Source organism: Gigantopelta aegis, chromosome 12, assembly GCF_016097555.1.
Source record: "Gigantopelta aegis isolate Gae_Host chromosome 12, Gae_host_genome, whole genome shotgun sequence".
Classification (NCBI taxonomy): Eukaryota; Metazoa; Mollusca; class Gastropoda; order Neomphalida; family Peltospiridae; genus Gigantopelta; species Gigantopelta aegis.
In genome coordinates, this window is record NC_054710.1 from 41934374 (window position 1) to 41955828 (window position 21455).

At 35.2% G+C, this 21455-nt stretch overlaps 1 protein-coding gene across 1 annotated transcript in view; it reads left to right on the plus strand.

Annotated features, from left to right (window-relative positions):
* Positions 1-870: 870 nt before the first annotated feature.
* LOC121386056 overlaps positions 871-21455 on the plus strand; it is a 29295-nt gene continuing 8710 nt past the window's right edge. Inside the window, exon 1 of the mRNA XM_041516855.1 lies at positions 871-972. Coding sequence (XP_041372789.1) covers positions 885-972 — 88 coding nt within the window. The 5' untranslated portion in view covers positions 871-884. The remainder of the gene's footprint in view (positions 973-21455) is intronic.

Consider the following 21455-nt stretch of genomic DNA (forward strand, 5'->3'; position numbering starts at 1 on the left):
GGGTGATATCATGTCTGAAATTAAACAAAAAAATTATGGTAAAAATGGCTTTCATTTATGGTATAAAATGACCAAGGTTACGGTACAAAATGACCAGGGTACGATATGACCAAAGACTTTGGCAAAGTACGAAATGACTAGCAACCCTTAAAATAACGCTGTTTAATGTTGTTGATAATGATACTATTACTAGTAGTAATAAAAACTAATATTTATTTCAGACTGATTCGGTGAAAGGAAAAACCTACCATTTATCAAGCGGTACTTTAGCAACATCTTCGTGTCGTCTGCCTGCAATGGTGGCTTTTAGTTCGCACCAGCGACTGTATTCGTTTCTTAAACTCACTCTGGCAATACTCCTTTTAGCATCGCGACGTTTTTTGTGCCTCTTTGCAGATGATGCTGTCAAACGTTTTGTCGAAATTCTTGTCTCTGGTGTCGACGCCATTAATCACGTTCAAAAATAGCGAAATCTCGTGTGATCTTTAGTTGGGAATTCCGCGATTGCGATAAGCCAATGAAAACAGAAATCGGTAGGAGCCCGGCAAAAGTGTCCCACTTTCTAAATACTGGATTTATTTTTAACTTGGAAACGCCAGCGTAGCGAATCCAATGCCGAGTGTGGCGTCTTACATGCACCAAATGTGACTGGATTAACTGTTCTAAATGCTTAAATAATAAAAAATATTCCAGACATAGCCGCTTTAACAATTATTTTCTTTACTTGTGCTAGCAAGAATTGTCCTTACGACAGTACCAATATCGGGTGTCGGTCCCAAGTATTGGTGATCTGTGGCCAGTATGCTTCGAAATCGATGACAAGAAAATGACTATAATCCGTTTAGAGTTGTGTCCCTTAACTTGCCTGTTGCTTCGTTTGAGTTATGGCGTCGATTATGAAGTGGGTCTGCGAATTATATGGGAAGAAATTAATTTTTTTGGCGCTTCTGATAAACATTGATGTTTGTGTAGGTGAGTTTAAGGGGCTGTTCTAAGTTTGCAGCTATTATAACGTGTTTCACCCTAAAACCAGTTTGGTGCATGACGCCATAGGATGTTAACTCTCATGCACTTCAATATACAAGTCAAAACCAAATTGTTACGGTTGACGGCAGTCACTTTTTGCACCCTTGTTTGGCTTCGTACACAATAAATAAAACATATCCAACGGTAATTTTTTGATATGATATATTTGACAAAAGGTACTTTGCAAGTCTTTCATATTTTAAAACTTACAATTAATATTTTGTCCAGAATTATGAAAAAAAAAAACCCCGACCTGTAAACAGCGTTGTCCGCTTGTTACAGATATTTGACAGTGGTCAAGGTTAGTAGACCCGTTTTTATTTTAATGTGGCGAAACATTGTAATAATATAGCTAATTTTGAATTTGAATGACGTCAGTATTCCAACGACGTCACTTTTCATCTCCTTACATTAACCATAAACTGGGTACATGACGTTTCATTTTTAAGAATATTGGGAAAATTTCAATACAAAATTGCTATTGATTGTGTGTGTTTTTTTTGTGGTTTTTTGTGGGGTTTTTTTTGACATTTCTAATGCATCTGAATGTGTTTGAACAAAATCTTGTGATTTAAACATTGTACCTTTACGATATATGGATTTCAAGTGAAATTACGGTAAGATATGCTATTAGAAATATACTTATCTGCCCTTGGTTTTCATCGTGCTAAGCGGTCCCAATTAGCCACTAAATTATTTCCGGCGCGTTACGCTTCAGTCGCTTGCAACAAAGGCCCTTTGTTACTACTGAATTGTGGAGTAGTTGTCGACTTTTTTTTTTTTTTTTTGACGTTAATAAAGTTTTCTATTACTGTTATTGTTCGTCAGATTGTGTGCAATCTCCTTCTTTTACAGAAAAGAAAATGTACAATATGTTTTGTGCTCAACAAAAATACTTACGAACACGTTAAAACTGCACCTTAATAAAGTTTTGATATTAAATTTGCAAGTAATATGCATGTGTTTGTGTATATATCACTGTGTACGAATGGAAGTACATTAATTTGACTAAATGACTAGCAGCGATTTTCTGTACTGCTAGCTGCATTATTAACTACGACTTATGTTGTAGTTAATAATGAAACTAACGATACAGAAATTCACTTCTTCGCCTAACGATAAGGTTTCTACTGTCTGACTCGCAAACAAATCGGAACAGCGAGTTCCAGTGTCATTGTGAGACGGACATAGTGTTACGGACACAATTTCATGTGTAATTTAATAGTTACGATCGACTAACTACCTGCAATTATTAACATTATGCACAACCATTAAGCATTCCATGGTGTGTATGTGTATGTGTGTGTGTATATATAATATATCATATAATATCTTACATTTTCAGTGCAATCAAAGTATGTGATATTTTTCAGATCACATACTTTAAGAATTTGTTAACTTTGCAAATTAGGTGTAAATTAGTCGAGGTATCGGCATTAGGTTTATTGACATTTAAGAAAACGTACTTGGGTGGCACTCCATGATTGACGTATGCATTCATAGTCATCAAATAAAAACATTTCAATGGCAATTTGATACTGAAAGCTGTCCAGCATTCAGAAAACAAAACACGTTAGGCATAACTTTATTTTGATGTAAGGACATCCAAAATGACGTCATTCGAGTTTGACGTCATTTCCATTGAAAAATACACCGCGCCACATATTCTTACGTCATTTGAATATCTAGTAATGGCGGAATGGAATTACAGTTGCGTGTACAGTTTACAAAAACACGTTGTATTAAGCTTGAGGTTATATGATAAAGAGATTATTACCCTCGTGTATTTCGGTATCGTCAATATATATTAGGAATAAAAATAATGTATTGTGTTCGCCAGAGGCTCGGATAATAAAAAATGTATTGCTAATATATGATATTGATGATACCGAAAAACACTGGTAATAACCTCTCTCTCTCTCTCTCTCTCTCTCTCTCTCTCTCTCTCTCTCTCTCTCTCTCTCTCTCTCTCTCTCTCTCTCTCTCTCTCTCTCTCTCTCTATATATATATATATATATATATATATATATATATATATATATATATATATATCTATCTATCTATCTATCTATCTATCTATCTATCTATCTATATATATATATATATATATATATATATATATATTCAGTGCTCTATACTCGCCATGGCGAAAAAAAACATTCCCTGGCGTCTAAAAAATAAAATCACATTCGTTAGTTGGCGACTGTCCAATAATTTTACTTTAATCTGTAAAGAAAACTGGACATCGGAAAATACTGTGGACTAGTAGCAATTTATCTTCCATAAAATATATTTTCTATCAGTAGTTTGTTTGAAAAATAAAAGTTTGAGACATGTTAATCGGACTATGCGTAACGTTTTCGAGTATTCAAGAGTAAACATGGTGACGTTAAGGGGGAAGTAACACTTCGTTATGATGATATCTCCCTTAACTTGAATATCAAGCGTTTGGACCATTCGACCCCAGTTCAGTTTTGGACCAAGTCGGTCCTATCCCATTTAGATCCAGGTTTTATTTATGTATTAAAATGAGATTGTTGAGCCACTGTATGTGTTTACTTGTCTGTTTGAAACTCAAACGTTAATTATTTTAAATGTCGACTTGTATATGTGTTATGCGGCGCTACAATCGTCTCGTGCTTATCGTAATAACGCGTCCCTCCACGATAACGACGTCTCCAGTCGTGAATGTCGTTTTAATCACGTCGGAAGTCATGTTCACCAGTGGAGGATGAAATTTTGTTTCTATTTTCATGACTCGACTTTAGACGGCTTTAAAGACACAACTATTTACAAAACAGGATTTATGGATTTACAAGGCAGTATGTGACGAAAATAAATATTATTTAAACAAAAAGTAAGGTAGCCGATTGTTAACTACTAGTAACACGTTGAAGCCTGGTAGATGTTATCACAATGGTTTTATTTAACTTTTAATGAGTACTGCACTTTAAATGCATATCTTAGCAATGCCATTAAAATAGTAATTCGCTTAAATTCGTCTAATACAATTATTGGGTACGGAATTTGATAATGATAGTTAATAGTCGTTCACTGTTTTAGTGGAACCGGACACAAACAGTAACTTGTAATTACTATTTAACAACTAGGAATCACCTCTTCACGAATTCATTCGAATGCAGTCCTAATAACAATTATTGCATTAGTAATGTGTCGTAAAATGGCAGATGAATCGATTTAATTACAAGTATATACAGTGTTCTACGTTGCTACTGATTGAATTTATTATCGTCGCCATCTGGCGACTGACTCCAAAAACGTCTAAGTATTAAATTATTTGCCATGTGCGTTCAGAGTCCTAAAAGCGAAATCAAATGAAATTTGTTGTCATCATTGCGCAGTCGGAACATTTCGTTATTTACGAAGTTGTCCGATTGATCACTGTGAATTCCGTATTAATTGTCGGTACCGTTCGGAACTCATCGTTGATTTTAGCGATTTGGCGAAAACAATCCAGATACTTGCGAAAACAATCCAGGTTGGTGTGTTATTTTAATGCAGACAACCATTTGGAATATCTCAATTGATATCGATTTCTGGATCATGTATGTAATAAAGAAGTTCCGAATACTGTATTGTACTATACATAACCGATTCACTATGGTACATTATTGGTGGTTGCATTCGATTGAAGAACACGAGTACAAAATCAAGTAAAGGTTGCTCACTCACTGTTCATACTATACAAATTATAACCAAACGTGCAAAATGGAGACTGATTATTAAACAATGCATTACAAAATAAGCATTTCAACAGTTACGTAACGCTCTTTGATGCACCATGCGATGTCTTACAAACGTTATTGGGGAGGGGAGGGGTTGCTGGTCAAGACTTACTTACCGACGTCGTCTTTAAAACAAAGTGATTTTTTTAAACATAAACTAAATTACGGCAACCATACATGGACATATTTTCTATTAGATGAATTTTTAATCAATTATTTATTTAAAATTATAAATAAAATAAAATAAAAAATGCAAACCGAATAATGTTGGTTAAATGGCATAACTGGCAGTGAAAAGTGGACGGGGTGACAAAGTGTTACATAATTTTAGAAGGGATGGTGGTCTTAACGTTACAAAATGTTATGTGGGCAGGGTAAAAAGTAAACCTGCCAAAGTTTCCACTATGTAATTATTGAACGGACACAAGTGTTGCGTTTGATCTGCTAACCCATTACGCACGTTTCTACAATCGTTCAAATCGAATGCAGCCCCAGTTATCGTTTTTCTTTTCTTTTTTCTTGCTGTGTTTAGTGTGTAGATGTATGCGCTGTTTCCGCCCACCATGTAGAAGCACAGCGAAAACTTTCAAAGCGGCAAAATTTTAAAATATTACAATTCTTTAGAAAAACAAAAATCAAAAACTTCAAATGCTAATCAAGAAGACGAGACAGGTGAAACAAGTACTTAAAAGTCAAATGAATTGAGGCCAATCTGAGAAATCTGCAGCTGAATCCGAAACAGAGCCAGCCAAAAAACAGAGAAAATTTAATGAAACTTCAGTTTCTGTGGCTTCAACATGACGATAATACTGACACAATGCACTATACCTATTGTAGAAAAATTTGCAAGCATGTTGCTGGCATAAATCAAATGAGGGGAGATATTTTGTTTTTGTATACCCACCACCCACAAAATAATGTTTTAGTTAAACGGTAGGATATGTAGGAAAAAAATAGCAGTCATATGAGGCATAGAATTATAATTACAGTCCCTCCTACCTCCATCATGTGGTCAGTTCTGAAATGTTATGATGGTCACAACACATTCATAAATGATACAAAATGAGTAGTGTCACACTGTGGCGAGTAACATTTTTAGCTTGGCTAGTAAAAAAAAAAGTGCCACTAGCCAAAGAAGAGTAAGTTATAAAACCGAGTGTAGAACACTGATATATTAACTGGCTATTAAATATAAGTGTCTGGCGACTAAAAAATTATGCTTTACTGGCCAGGGAAGAGTAAATTTGAACTTGCTTTGTAAAGGACTGTATACCAGTTTGGAATGTCACTACTCGGCCTGTGAAGGGCGTGGCCTAAAAACTGTGCAGTTAACTTCAGTTACTCGCACAGTTTCAGTTATACCATAGCTAAAATAACCTGCACTGTTTTGCTTGCACAGAGAAAATAAAGCTTAAGATAATAAATAAGAAAAAAACAAAAACAAAAGTAAATCATGATAAATGGGTATTTTAGATGAAAACTTAAAAAAAAAAAATGAAAAAAAAAAAATAAAAATAAAATAATAATAATAATACATAAATAAGTAAATAAGTAATAAAAAACAAACAAAACACCGATACAAACTATTATGTAGTGCTACTGAATTACTTTAACTTAAACGTGTACTTATGAGTAAATCCTGAGCATGAGAAATGAAAATTACAACAGGCGAACAAGCACTATGTCACGCGTCCATGTTGTGCAAGTCGGGAATATCGCCTCGAATTTCCTGCCATGCGTTGAACATTTTAATCACCGTTCTGCTGCTTGGAAATTAAACTTTCGATAATCTCATCTGTCACAGGTTTGAGACAATGTTAGATCATCGAAGTAATCATTTTCCAAACTGGAAGCCAGCTGCAATAATGCGTAATCGTCAAGATCTTTAAAAAGTCCGTCGAATCCGTTTTCCGTCACGTCACCGCTAGCGCACAACTGACACAAGATCAACTGAAGTATATTGGCACGAAAGTGATTACGTCATACGATGGGTGTGGCTTCATGACAGCTGTCACAGTGTCAGTCATGGTACAAAACAGTTATATCATGGTTTTGATTCGTTAACTGTATTTAGACGGTGGTCACACTGAGGTCTATCCTATGCAAGTTTGTGTTTTTTAACTAGTTAGTCCATGAGCCAGACCGAATCGGACTACCAAAAATGTGACCAGATCCAACAGTGATTTTTGGTTAGTCTGGTACCTGAGGGGTCCAAAAAACTGTGATGGACTTTTTGGAAGTGTAGCTTAGTGCCCGTATGGCGGCCATCTTTAAAGATGGCCGCCGGTTTGGGACTAAAATATGATACTTCATAAAAGTGACTTTGGAGCTCTAACCACATGGCCTACAGACATGGGGTTGGAGCATTTTGTTCATCTTTGGATTACGCATCTTATGATGTATATATAGTGTACCTTAATTACTATTGTCTGTTCCAAATTTAAGAAATAATGTAAAATATTTGTGGCTTTTTCCACATTTTCCTAGTAAAATGTATTACCATTCTCTATCTATACATGTTATGGTCATATTTCCACCTAGGTCATCTAGATGTATTCATATGCCATCCATAACCACCATTACATGGTCTTGTTTGACCATTTTTGTACTCTGGTGACGCGTTTTACTATAGCTACCTAATTTTCGTTTTCGGCTCTTTTGGGGTAGGGGTAGTATCAGAATTTTAATAAGCTGCTATAAGGAATCATAAAGATGACTTGGGGACATGAAGTTAGGCTAATTTGATATCAAAATACATTTTGTATTCATATATTTATAATTTTACACCACTTCAACTCTTATAGTCTGTTCATAGGCCTATAGGTTCCGATGGTTTAGTCGTTTTAAATAATCTACCAAAACATACATGTTGGCCAACCACAGTACCAATCACTTGCAGAGTTAGGCCTACCATGATTCATTATACACGGGCCCTACAGAATTGGCTATAAAAAAAAAAAACCACAACAAATACTACGTTCACTTTCATCATGGATGCCAGGAACTACAGACATGTACACGTGTCAAAATGTTACTTTGATCTAGCTCGAATTATTGTTATCGCAAAGGCCTAAAACTTCCAGTAGGCCTACAGAGATGGTGAGTATTGACTTATGATATACGTTAATCCCACTTGTGCATACTTTGTGAGGGCTATTTTATGTAGGTCACCTGTATGCTGTAGGCCAGTTTCTATTGATACTCTATACTGTGGATGGATGGATGTAGCCCCACTGTGGCGATGTAATTAAACATTGCAATGATTGTCAATGTAGCCCTAGATTAAAAGGCTAGGTATTTTCATAAAAATTCTAGACATTGTCCCCGATGTGTTTCACAACATTAAAGTGATTATGTCCCAGGTAGCGGAAGTGGCAAGAATTGGAATTTCGTGGTAAACGAAATTCGAGTAAAACCCTCTATATTTCACATGTGTAATCTGGCTATTGTAGGTATATAGAGTCGCTCATCCAAGGCGCATCTACATTTGTATAGGTGTAACCTGAACTGCACGTCCGTGGTGTCACTAGGACTATGCTCTATGATTTCTATTACCCCCAATGCCCACTAGGTATTGCCACTTGTCTGATTCTGATTCTGATAAACGCTGTTTATTTCAGATGTGAAGCCATGGCATAGCCCCCACAGAAACGCCCCAAACTTGACCCCTGCATAATCTGTGGAAAGAACTCTCCACCTGATCAACTGGTGAGGCCAAGAGATCTGGAATCTTGAAAAATGCCTTGTGATGCTGCAGAGATACGACATTTTGAACCTATCATAAAACTGTCGACTGACAATCTAAGTGTTGTACCCAATGTACTGTATCATCGTGAATGCAGATCAGGATTTACGCACAAAAAGGAACGGACACGGCTACAAAACGTGGTAAAAAGGCAAGAATTGGTTAGGGCTGAAGGGGAAAAGACAGAACCAAGGCAATCACTGCGACACACGGGAACTGAAGAAAAATCACGTGTGTATGATAAGGTGTGCATTTTCTGTGAACGGAAAAACAAGTATGTAAAAGGAACACAGAGTAGAGAACCCTTGATACAGGCCGTAGACCTTCGGGCTGACCAGACTATTCTAAACATTGCAATAAAGACCGCTAATGAACAACTTCTTGCTATAACTTCCAGAGACATTGTTGCAGCAGAGGCATATTACCATCGAGGTGGAAATTTGACCATAACATGTATAGATAGAGAATGGTGATACATTTTACTAGAAAAATGTGGAAAAACCCACACATTTTTTACATTATTTCTTAAATTTGGAACAGACAATAGTAATTAAGGTACACTATATATACATCATAAGATGCGTAATCCAAAGATGAACAAAATACTCCAAACCCCATGTCTGTAGGTAATGTGGTTAGAGCTCCAAAGTCACGTTTATGAAGTATCATATTTTAGTCCCAAACCGGCGGCCATCTTTAAAGATGGCCGCCATACGGGCACTAAGCTACACTTCCAAAAAGTCCATCACAGTTTTTTGGACCCCTCAGGTACCAGACTAACCAAAAATCACTGTTGGATCTGGTCACCTTTTTGGTAGTCAATCTAAAAAATCCAGGGTCTGGCTCATGGACTAAGTCTTGGGAGTGGTAGTTTTGCTACGGGTGGCACAAGAGGGATGACGTCATCTAACCAATCACGTTACGTAATTTGGCTTGATGATACACCAGATCAGATCTATTTCACAGAGAAAATGCTAAATAACCCCATAAATAACGTGGGACAGTTTCTGCCCCCCAACGGATCCAGAATCTACTATTATACAGTATTCATGTACACTTTACTGCCCCGAAATCAAGTATGTAGGCCGTTAGCTGTACAATGTATAGGACAAACATCGAGTCGGCAGTTCGACTTGCTTCGAACATTTACGTTTATTGCTACTTGTTTTCTTAGTTTTCATACAGTAAATACGAAGGAGCAAACACTGCCACAAACGGAATTTGTGGGGCACAGCAATACTTAATATTATACAACAATTAATTTTACGATATAAGTCGACGTAAAACCATGACCCATTATTTTGTGGAATATATCCAAAAGCCGTGCTATAAAAACAGCCTACCAAGTCACCAGTCATCAATAAACTCGTACAGCACATCAGAGTAATTCTACACACATAGCTGAGCCATTTAACATCATTCTACAGTGTTTTAAAGTTAACAAATCAACTTATTTTAACACGAGTTGTATTTTCGACCCCTGTGGCAACAAACCCGGTCAAGTCGGGGACCGCTCTATAGTCCGAAGGTTCAATGGTCCGAAGGTTCAATGGTCCGAAGGTTCAATAGTCCGAAGGTTCTATAGTCCGAAGGTTCGATGATCCGAAACACTGTACTCCGTTTATTGAAGTCCAACAGTTAAAGCTGCTATATATGCGGTTACCATGTTATAGCATCGATTACTAAATCAAAATGCAGGCATAACTCAGGGTATGATAATTTTATGTTTTTAAAAGTCACTAGCCACTTTGTTTTTTGATGTACATGAGTATGTATTTTTTTTCAATTTGTTTTATTATTATTATTATTGTTATTATTATTATTATTATTATTATTATAACTGCACTTTTACGTCTTGCGAATTAAGTAGTAGGTTTTTGACGATATCCGGTGTGGCATGTATTATTCTACTGGCCTGTCCAGGAGTGGCATGTGTTATAATACTGGCCTATCCAGTTGTGGATTTTATTATACTACTGGCCAATCCAGGTGTGGCATATATTATACTACTGGCCTATCCAGGTGTGGCATGTATTATACTACTCACCTATCCAGGTGTGGCATGTATTATACTACTCACCTATCTAGGGGTGGCATGGATTATACTACTGGTCTAGCCAGGTGTGGCTTGTATTATACTACTGACCTATCCAGGGGTGGCTTGTATTATACTACTCAACTATCCAGGTGTGGAATATATTATACTACTCACCTATATAGATGTGTGATGTATTATTCTACTGGCCTATCCAGGTGTGGCTTCTTTTTCAAATATTCACTCTTAAAAGGGGCATTATTTTTTGTTATATTATTAATATAATTATCACCAAGCGTTTAAATTGTGACCACTGTAAAACGTTCTTAGATAAACAGAGATTACTACATGAATTTGTTCTCCCCAAGCATACCTCTTCTTCTGTTTCAACCACATTATTTATGTTTGTTTCTCACCCTACTAACATGGGGCCGGGTCGTAGCTCAGTGGTACAGCGCTCTCCTGATGCACGATCGATCCCCGTCGGTGGGCTATTTTTCATTCCAGCCAGTGCTCAACAATTTGTGTAACAAAGGCCATGGTATGTAATATCTTGTCTGTGGGATGGTGCATATAACAAATGCCTTGCTGCTAATCGAAGCGAAGTTGCGGCAAAGAGTTTCCTGTCTCAAAGTTGAGAAAAATGTAAAATTCCGACGCCATATAACCGCAAATAAAATGTGATTAGTGCGTATTTATATAAAACATTTCGTTCCTTCCTTTCCTTTAACTGTCTCAAAAACATTGTTACTGTAAGCCTATTCTGGATGACACCGTTTTCTTTATAGCAGTCGCGAGATCACTATTACGCTAATTGAATATCAGGTATTAGTATGTTTGAGGTGTCTGATAGATTATGTAACCGTTTGTTTATATCAGAAGAAAATGATTTAGCAAAATATTTAGCTGCTTGCACATTTTATTAGCCAATGGCTAATGTGGCTACCGACAGCGCGACCCCTGAATGTGGTTGACCCTCCATCACACTGTGGTCCCCCACCAGTATAAAATCCTGGCTACACCAAGAGAGCGAATGTGAGGTGAATACAAGTTTAAAAGAAATGCAAGATAAATGGTATATAACTAACACGAGATCTGCAGACACGAGTGTTGAAATATCTTTCTTACATATCTTTATCTTTGAAATACAGGTTTAAGATAAATTAAAGTGACAGACCCTGGTTTTTAAACACTACGATGTATTTTTCACTATTAAAGCGTTTTTTTAATAATTTAAATTACATTTTATTATTTAGAGTATTAATTTTTGTGTACCTAAAGTGTTTGTGATCATCCAGGTTTTTGTAAAACATGACAATACATTTTTTTGTAATTCTAAAAACACACATTCGTCTGAGAAATAATGGTTATAGAGACAAGCTCTCGTTATTTTTGACGTTATTTCCGTTTAAACATCACAGACTTTAGCCACTGTCTGTTATAACCTTATGCAAATATGTTGTAGGTTTGTAGATTAACTAAACTTAGTGTCCATTTTTACGGGCTGAAACTAGGGTCTACGCCTTTATATTATACGCTCGTGTTAATTTATATTAGGAATTTCGCGTTTACGTAATATATACTGTATATCATCTGACAATAGAAATCGACGTGTGTAACCTTAATCTCCGCCAGGGGTGGCGCAGATGATACGGCCATGGATTTACCCCTTTTTTAAGAGGTACGGCTGTACCATTGGGGTTTTCGTATGTTTGTTGTTCTTTTTTTGTTTGGTTTTGTTGTTTTTTCGTTTTTGTTTTGTTGTTCTTTTTTGTGGGGGAGGGTATATCTGTTGTATCTGTAAAAATGTCCTTCACAGGTAAATTTGAAAGGAGACTCTGGCAACATCGAGCACCCTTAAGGGGTGCGCATTGCCCCCACTCTCCCCTACATGTATGCATTTGTTTTGTGGCCAAAAATAAACAAATAAAATAAAATAAAATAAAATAAAAATTCGTTCTTTTCTATTTCATTTTATTAAGCTTCAACATCAAATGTGCATTCACCTGTATATGTCATTTATTCCAATTTCAGTCCAATCTTGAAACGGCTCGAATCAGCTGCTTGGCGGAGATATCACACTGGTGGTATTGTCCCCAGAGCTGAAACACTTCGCCCTGCCTGATCCTCTGCTTCGCCCTTTGTATCTGACCCAGCCTTCAATCACTATTAATAGCATTTTTAGTCAGTTATAATATTTGTGTTACCATGCGGTATAATTACCGTCAAACTAAACATCGTGACAGTTGAATACTTAATTAAAACATATAATTTACGATAATTATAAACGATATCTTTATGAATAAGTTACCATAAACATTAAGTATCTTTATTATGAATAAAACAATGTTTGCAGACTAGAAATATATAACAAACGACCATTTGCCACGAATATTAAAGTTATGAGTTTCATTGTTGAAAATTGATATCGGATAGAGCCTAGTTTAAAAATGGAAAGTGCAATAAATATAAAATAAGAATAGTCTACTCACCTGTATCACAACGTCTATGTTTCCATTTAAAACACCCTTCACACTGAAGTCCTTCCTGACGACACGCAAATGTTACTTACTGTAAACGCAAATGCAGTAGAAAGAAACAACTGGGTGTATATGTCCGTGTTTGTTTACTTGAGTCATGACGAAAACAACTCATAATTAGCATAATTAGCGGTGCAATGATTAAAAACTACGGCAAGCGATTTCATTGAGCTTTGTGAATTGAACAATTTTTGCTTGTGGATGAATCGTCTCGAGTTCAACAGTGGACGAAACGTCCAGAAGACGAATCATCTGCATCACAGCAGTGGGGCCTACTACTATTTTTAACACTGTACCGCCCCTGTAAGTGGTTGGTTTGGATTGATATTTAAGAAGCCAATCAGATGTCTTTAAATTTATATCCAACATGTATAATATTGTTGTGTGATCTTACACTGTTGCCTAAAAGTGTTTTACACAGAGGTACGCTTAATGATTACTGTAAAGAATTCACATTTATTTAGGGCATTTGACACTGCTCTTTTGCCATTCTTTATAATTATAGACTATAGAGCTGTAACCGATGAAGTCAATATGGCGGACATCGATGAATTCATATGCGAATATGCACAAAAAATAAGAATATTTTAAACTCCAAAATAACATTAACTAATAGTACGGGAGCCAAATCAATTTATCTAAGTCGTAGAGTCAGGAAGGTTTGAACATTTATTCTTAGGCCGAAAAAAAAAAATTACTTGTTTCCTATTACATGTTGGAAAAATATAGGGTAGGTAGGTATTAGGTAGGAAACACATTTTATTTTGGAAAATAATTTTATTTATGGATATTAAATAAAGGTGTTGACTACCGGTATCCAAAATATCACCTGCATGTATAGAAATGCATTATGCAAACCAACAGTACCATTCATCACAGTTTTCCCCTAGAAATAAAGTAAGGCATGGTAAAGTGACGTTTTGGGGGCATGTTTCATGTGCAGTTTTAAATATAAGGGCTTTTTTTTCCCCATTATACAATTTTCAAAAGGACAAACACCGTATGGCCATTTTCTTTTCTTTATCTATTTCATAACTTAATTAAAAAAAGGAAAGTTCCCAGTGACCACTTACAAAAAATAACGAAAAGCATCGAGATCTTACTGACATATTTAATCATTTGATTTGGCAGTAAACTCCATCAGTATCGGTAAACATTCCCTCCCCTAGTTTATCGGAAGGTCACTAAATTTCTACAAGGCCAGTTTGTAGCTGGAGTAAATCATTAAATATAGTTATTATTATTATTATTATTATTATTATTAATCGGAGCACCTCGCTACGCTAGATGTAGAGTAAATCGGAAAAGATCGCATATATTCGTGAAAACAATTTTCCGACTCTTCGCCCGATATCTCACGAAAGTTACCGAACTTCAATTTGAAGGGAAGTAACTCCATCAATCAATTGTTAGAAGAAAACATTTCGTGGCTAACGGGTCGCCAATAAAACTAAATTTGCGACAGTAAAACCACCGATATACGTCCGCAAATCGAAAACACAGTAGGGTTATCCCCTAAATGACACCAAATTAGTGTTTGTGATAGTTTTGGAATGTTTTCGTGGAAATCGTTGTTATATTAAAAAAAAACATTTTTGGATATACAAAAAAAGTTTTAGGATCGGCAGGTTCAAATTAGGAAACAAACAATATTTTATGATACGCCTTATGTAAAAACTCTTACTTGCCTAAACCTGTACGTTAATTGGGAATTTGCATACGTCAGGGTCCATATGTGTTCGATCTGCTGCTACCTCAAAATAACAGTCCACGGGACAGACACCAAATTTCAGTTATAACGGAGATTAAACACTTTACAAATATTTTGTTTGTGACGCTTCATATCCAAACTTTCCATTTTATTTGCTGTATTTTCATAATTGGTCATTTTGACCTATATTTTCAAGATCAAATGAAGGTCATTGTTTCTGAATATATAATATGTTGTAAATGACACAAATCATTGGTTTCTTTTAATTATTTTCAATAATATTTATCAATAATGGTCATATTATTACTTTGTTTTATAGATATATCCAGTACACCTCTAGTAGAGGTGCTTCCTGATTGAAATTTCAGGGGCATATCTATAATTTAACGAAAGGGGGAGATGTTTAGGAAAATATTATGTCCACATTTTGGGGCATGCTTTGTTAGAAATGGGTACCAATGCTTACTGAGGTCTGTATAGGATATGGTTTATGGTGTGGGTGGGTGCGATGGTCATTTGGAGGTGGAGGCATTTAAGGTCATTTAGAGTCAAATTAGTGGAAGTTAAGTTTTTTACATTTTTCTTATCTTTGTGTGTAAGGCTATTTACAAGTATGCTACCTAAAGTTCGCTTTTCAAAAATATGATTATAATTGATCATTATATATTACAAGTTACATGTAAAGTATAGGGAAACTTGATATAAAAATCAACTGATCTCGAAATTATGTCTCTCTGGGGCAGATCCAGAATTTAATCAAGTAGGATAATTTCTGAAAGGGTTGTCCACATTTTGTTCATGGTTTGTTAGCAAAGGTATCCATGCTTAGTGATGCTTTTACATGGTGAGTGTAGGTACACTTTATGGCGAGGGGAGGTACCCATGCGATAATGACCCTTTATGATAATTTTGGGGTCATTTAAGGTTATTTAGGGTCATATTAGGAAACAAACATTTTTTTTTTTTTTTTTTTTCTTATCTTTGCGGGTAGGACTCTTTACAAATATGCTACTTTTCATAAATATGATTGTAATGAATCATTACATATTACAATTTACATGCAAAATATAGGGAAACATGATATAAACATTAACTGATCTCGAAATTATTTGTTTACTAAAGTCTAAAACATGTTTAAAAATAATTAATGGTAGCTTTGTTAGAAATGGGTACTTGTGCTTATTGATGTTTATACAGAGTAAGGTGTATGACGAGGGTAGGTACCCACTGAAAATTTACCTGTATTGAGATCTGTTTAAGGCAAGGTTTATGGTGAAGGTAGGTTCTCACACCATTGTGACATTTAAAGTGCTGTGCCAGATGTATGATGTATTGAGCTATATCAATCAAGATATTATTTAATATGATTAGAATTTTTTTTTTTAAATGTAAACATTTTATATACCGGTATATTTTCCATTTTAAAATATTCCCCTGCAAAAGAAGTTGTAGTATATCTATCCATAAAACTGTTTTTACCATGTATAATATGAAATAAACAAGGTTGTACTGATAGTGTAGGCCCTTATGTCATAGAAAAAAGGTTTGTGTAAAATATTTGTTAAAGGTGAACTACCACTTGATTCTGCATTATATTATAATAGTGATTAAAACAAAATAGGGTGGACATTTTTTCTCAACTTCTAACAGTGAATAAATTTACCAAATCCACGATGGCCGCCATGGAAGTAATGGAATATACTTTATGCTATATCTTTGCAACCAGTTAAGATAAAAACATGAATGAGGGTTTTTTTTTATATGTTTTAATACATAAGAAATCTGTTTGTGCCATCTATAGATCGACAAAATGAAATGGAACCCAGATGGCAGACATATATGTGCACAAAATGGCAACATAGTGGAACATGAAGGGAACAAACCAAATTATTTGAATCTTAAAAGACAAACTCTATATAGCTTATATAAATACATGTACAGTCAAACCTGCCTTCGCGGCCACCTCCATATGGCGGCCGCCTGTCCATGGCGGCCACCCTGAGGTCCCCCCCCCCCAATGAATTTTACTATATATTTACCTCTATATGGCAACCACCTGCTCTACGCGGCCAACGGCCACACTTTTGTCATAAAAAAGCGAAAATGAACCTGCTATCGCGGCCACAATTGTTTTTTAGTGCAAAGTGTTTTTGTTGATATAACCAATTGGCTTGATAAACAGCGGTCCTTTAAAGGTCATCGGTCGCTTAGCTGTGTTCGTTAATTAACAAGTGTTTTTAATCTGGATTAACGGTGCGATGTACTAGTCATCGGCGGTGGTCATTAAACGCAGTTGATAAGAGGGTATCTAGCCTAAAACAACTGGAGTTAAACGTGTCAATTCTAGAAGGAATTAAATACTGCTGCAGTTTATTTCTGATATTTATTTTCAAAATGCCACCTAAACCCAGTAAGCCGATCGTGTTAACGTTGGAACAGAGAGTAGAGGTCATTAAAAAATCAGACAAAGACAAATTGAGTGCTAGAAAAATTGCTGAACATTTCGAATAAAGGATAATCAGTGACTTTAATGCGCAGAACAGTGCTCCATTATTCTGTTGTTTGTTAAATATTCTCTTTTTCACTTAATAAAATTTCATATAGATGATAATTTTTTGTCTTGTTTTTAATTACGTTTTTGCACATGTATATGGCTCCTTAATAGTTCTATTGCAACATACGTGTAATTGTTTTTTTTAAATTCGGACTTATATATGACCTGCATACGGCGGCCACCTCTATATGGCGGCCACTTTTGTCATGTCCCACGAGTGGCCGCCATAGACAGGTTCGACTGTATATGAATATTTTCATCAACTCATTCACACTCATCCATGTCTCTCATAGCTAGTTCATCTGACTGTTAAAACGTTTAATCGGAATAGACTACCTCTTTGATGGAAACACATCTATGTATATACGCCTTTTCATCATCAACTCATTCATCCTCATCCATGTCTCTCATAACTAGATCATCTGAGTTAGCTTGGTTGTTGCAGCTGAAGTTCACACAGCCACACACTTCTGTGCATGGGATGTTGCTATTCCGACAGCTACATGTCCACTTGCATCCACACTTTACCAAGTTCATCACAGCTGCAAGGGCTGGAGGATTCAAACATCTTACTGGAGCATAATGATGCCCAGTCATGTCAAACTCCCAACCACAATCGACAAAAGACGGGAGGCGCAGATGGCTTTCTCCAGCCTTTCTCCAAATCATTGCTATGCAATGTGCCCGTTGAATATGCAGTGTTAGTGAGCCATTCAATGCAGTAATCCACATGTGGTGGGTAGGCCCCCACAACTCGGACATGCATGGAAGTAGCAAAATACCTATCGGAAAAAAAGGAAGTACTGTAAGTGTGAACAGCGTACTGCAGACATGATTTGGCTTTCCTAACAGTAATGCTTCATGTTCTTATTCAAGAATACAAACATGTCCCTATACGTGCTCTCTTTTAGTTAAGTAAATGCCCAGCCAAACTAAAAACTCGTTCCGAAGGCAAGGAGGAGGCAGAGACAGCATAACGTATTTTAGTAGACGAATCGTCCGTGGACAACTTATCCATTTTTCGATTTTATTCGGCTCGACATGTTTTGATTTAGTTCGCTGCCACCGTATGTGGTAGGCACCGCTATTTAATCAAGCCAGTTTTTGTTTCGTACTTAGATAGGCCTAATACTTTATATTTTCTTGGTCCCAATTGTGAATGAATGATAAGAAGTTTTGAATGTAATAGATATTTTGTTGCAGAAAAAAAAATTAATAATAATAATACAAAAATAAATTACAAAAATAAATTTTTAAAATCAGTATTTGTTTTATTCTTTATGACAAATGCGAAAATAAATAAAATAAATGTCGATGAACACACGAATTTACCAGTACATAGCGCCATAGCCTCAAAAGGTTAGAAATCAAGAAACGTACACAATAATAGCCCACAAATACTGGATTTGATGAATACAACTTCTGACAACGAGCAAGGAACTATTTACTGCAGTTAACATTTTCCGCGACAATCGATTATGAATTTCAAAATCGATCATCACATCACTGGAACCCCAATCGATCAATCTTCGATTATAATCGATTATAGGAACACCCCTAATAAGAATTCTAATACAACTGTAATATAAGCCTTTTTGCCATTGGTTAATTTTCGTGATAATTCGGATGATAGATGTACGCTGTCATGGGCAACCAGGATTTATCACAACAAAATTTCGAAAACTCGTCAGATATGCTGACACTTGGCCTCATGTGTGGTGTTTTCGTTAGGATATTAATTCCTAGCCTTCCATTATATTGTAACGGTGTTACCAACTTCAGATCAAAATGATGTTAGTGTTCTTATTTTATTATTATTTCGTGCCATTATAATTTGTTTAGAACATACTTTTTGGGAGAATAAAATTGATAAAGAAGATACATCGGAAATGACTATCGATTTTGTAAAGGCAATTTTAAACAACATTGACTGCTTTAAAATATCGCAACATTTTGAAAAACTCACTAAAATAATGCTTATCATTTTGTAAATGATTATTATGTTATATATTTATAAAAACAATAAGTGAAAATATGTTAGTAAAAGTTGTAGACCTACTCCATCAATGTGGCTCTTGGCCATAATTAATCCTGGCGAATTCCTCGAAATAATTAAATATGAGGTTGAAAGACCACTTCACAATGGCGAACAATCAAAGACTTTCCGACAGGTGGCTCTCGTGCACTATACACCATTCCTTTTTCTAAATTTGTATTGTCGTAAAGCACCGATCGGTATATCCACTCTATTATTCCCGACCTAATTGTGAGCATGTATGTGACTAAAGCGTAGAACGGCTAAAAATTAAAGTAAATAATAAAAATCTACGAAATTCCGCAGTTGGTAGTAAAAAAAAATAATGGAAGAATAAAAAAGAACAAAAAAATGTCCAGCTAAATCGTGGGTTTTCCCCCAAACCACGTAGGCTACTCCCTACCGTTCTTACAACTTTCTATCATATATCCACCATGCTAAAACCATTAAATGTGTACATATTTGACTGATAATACTTGAGTGTTTGCAATAAAAAAAAACCGGTAACAGCATTTAATAAAGTTTTAATTTGTAAAACGCCACGATCCATTCTTCGCTGTTTACTTCCGGGTTCTATTCAATGTTATTTGTTTACCATAGTTTGATGTAGCCGATGTATTTTTCGTACTGGGGTGTCGTTAAACCTTCATTCATTCATTTACTATTCAATGTTTGTTATCGCGATTTAATATGAAGATATACGTGTTTAAAACCACAAATTATTCGTTTGCAGAGTAGAGTAAATTCAACCAAATTTGTCAACAATTATTTTTAATAAATTATTTCAATGAAATAAAAAAAATAAAAAACCCCCAACCCAATCCAACCCAAACAAAATAAATAAATAAAATAAATAAAATAAATAAAATAAATAAAATAAATAAATAAATATATATATTCAATTTAAAATAAAAAAATGTAATTACAGAAATAAATATTAAAATTTCAAATTTGTGTGTACAAAATGACATAATCTGATAGGAATTCTGATTTCACTGAGCCTGTTTTAACATAAATCTATTTGACTTACCGGTATCTAAATTTTATACTTTTCAGTACTTATATTAAGAAAAGTCCAATTTAATAATCTTTATCATGCTTCATACACTTATTTACCAAGAAAATTCATGACTTTCCATGATTTCCACTGATAATGAAATTAACAGCAATTGAAAACTGCTTTAGACATTATACTATTTTTTCTCTCCAAAAGCTGCAAGAGTAATAAATTATAAATTAAAGAAACAAAATACTGCTATTTTACAAATGTGGATTTCAAAAACCAGATGCAGCAAGAAATAATTATGACTATATATAAAAGTACACTTATGGTTCACTAATAGTTTAAAATGAATATAGGTACAACACCAATTAACACCAATTACATTAATTTCAAGAGATGCATTACATGCAGTATTCACACATGGCTTGTTTCATGTTCAATGTATGATGAGTCACTTGCTTAGCATGCACATGTATTTGATAAACTGTACATAAACAATACCTATCTGGTATTTTGATGTATGTACGTTTCTAAATATTGAGAGGTATTCCTTACAACATTTTACGAGTACTGACCTTGTCTTCGTGGTATTTTCGGAATTAAACTCAGTATGGATAAAGTTATATTTCTGTGACAGGACAGCAAAGAGTTTTGTCACAAGTTTGTGGTTGTTTACATTGAATTAATATTAGCAGTTGACGTTGCATTGCATTTAAACAGTTGACATTTTGACAACTGACATTTAAACTGTTGATATTTTGACCATTGAGATTTTGTCATACATCCAAGTTATACATATAGTCTAGGATAAATGATTTGTATACCTTTTGCAATACAATTTATATTTGTTCATGTAAGTTGACAGTAACAGTGATTATAATTTTATTTGAAGGTGTTATCCTGAAGATGTCTGGCTCTTCACCATATGCCATCACTAACACGTCCTATACGTTAACGTGTACAGTGGCCCAGGCTGTTAACTTTATTGACAAAATAATATTTTCTTGCGATAAAGATGGGAGTACTTGGGCGTCGCTTAGACAGAAACTTATCTGCATG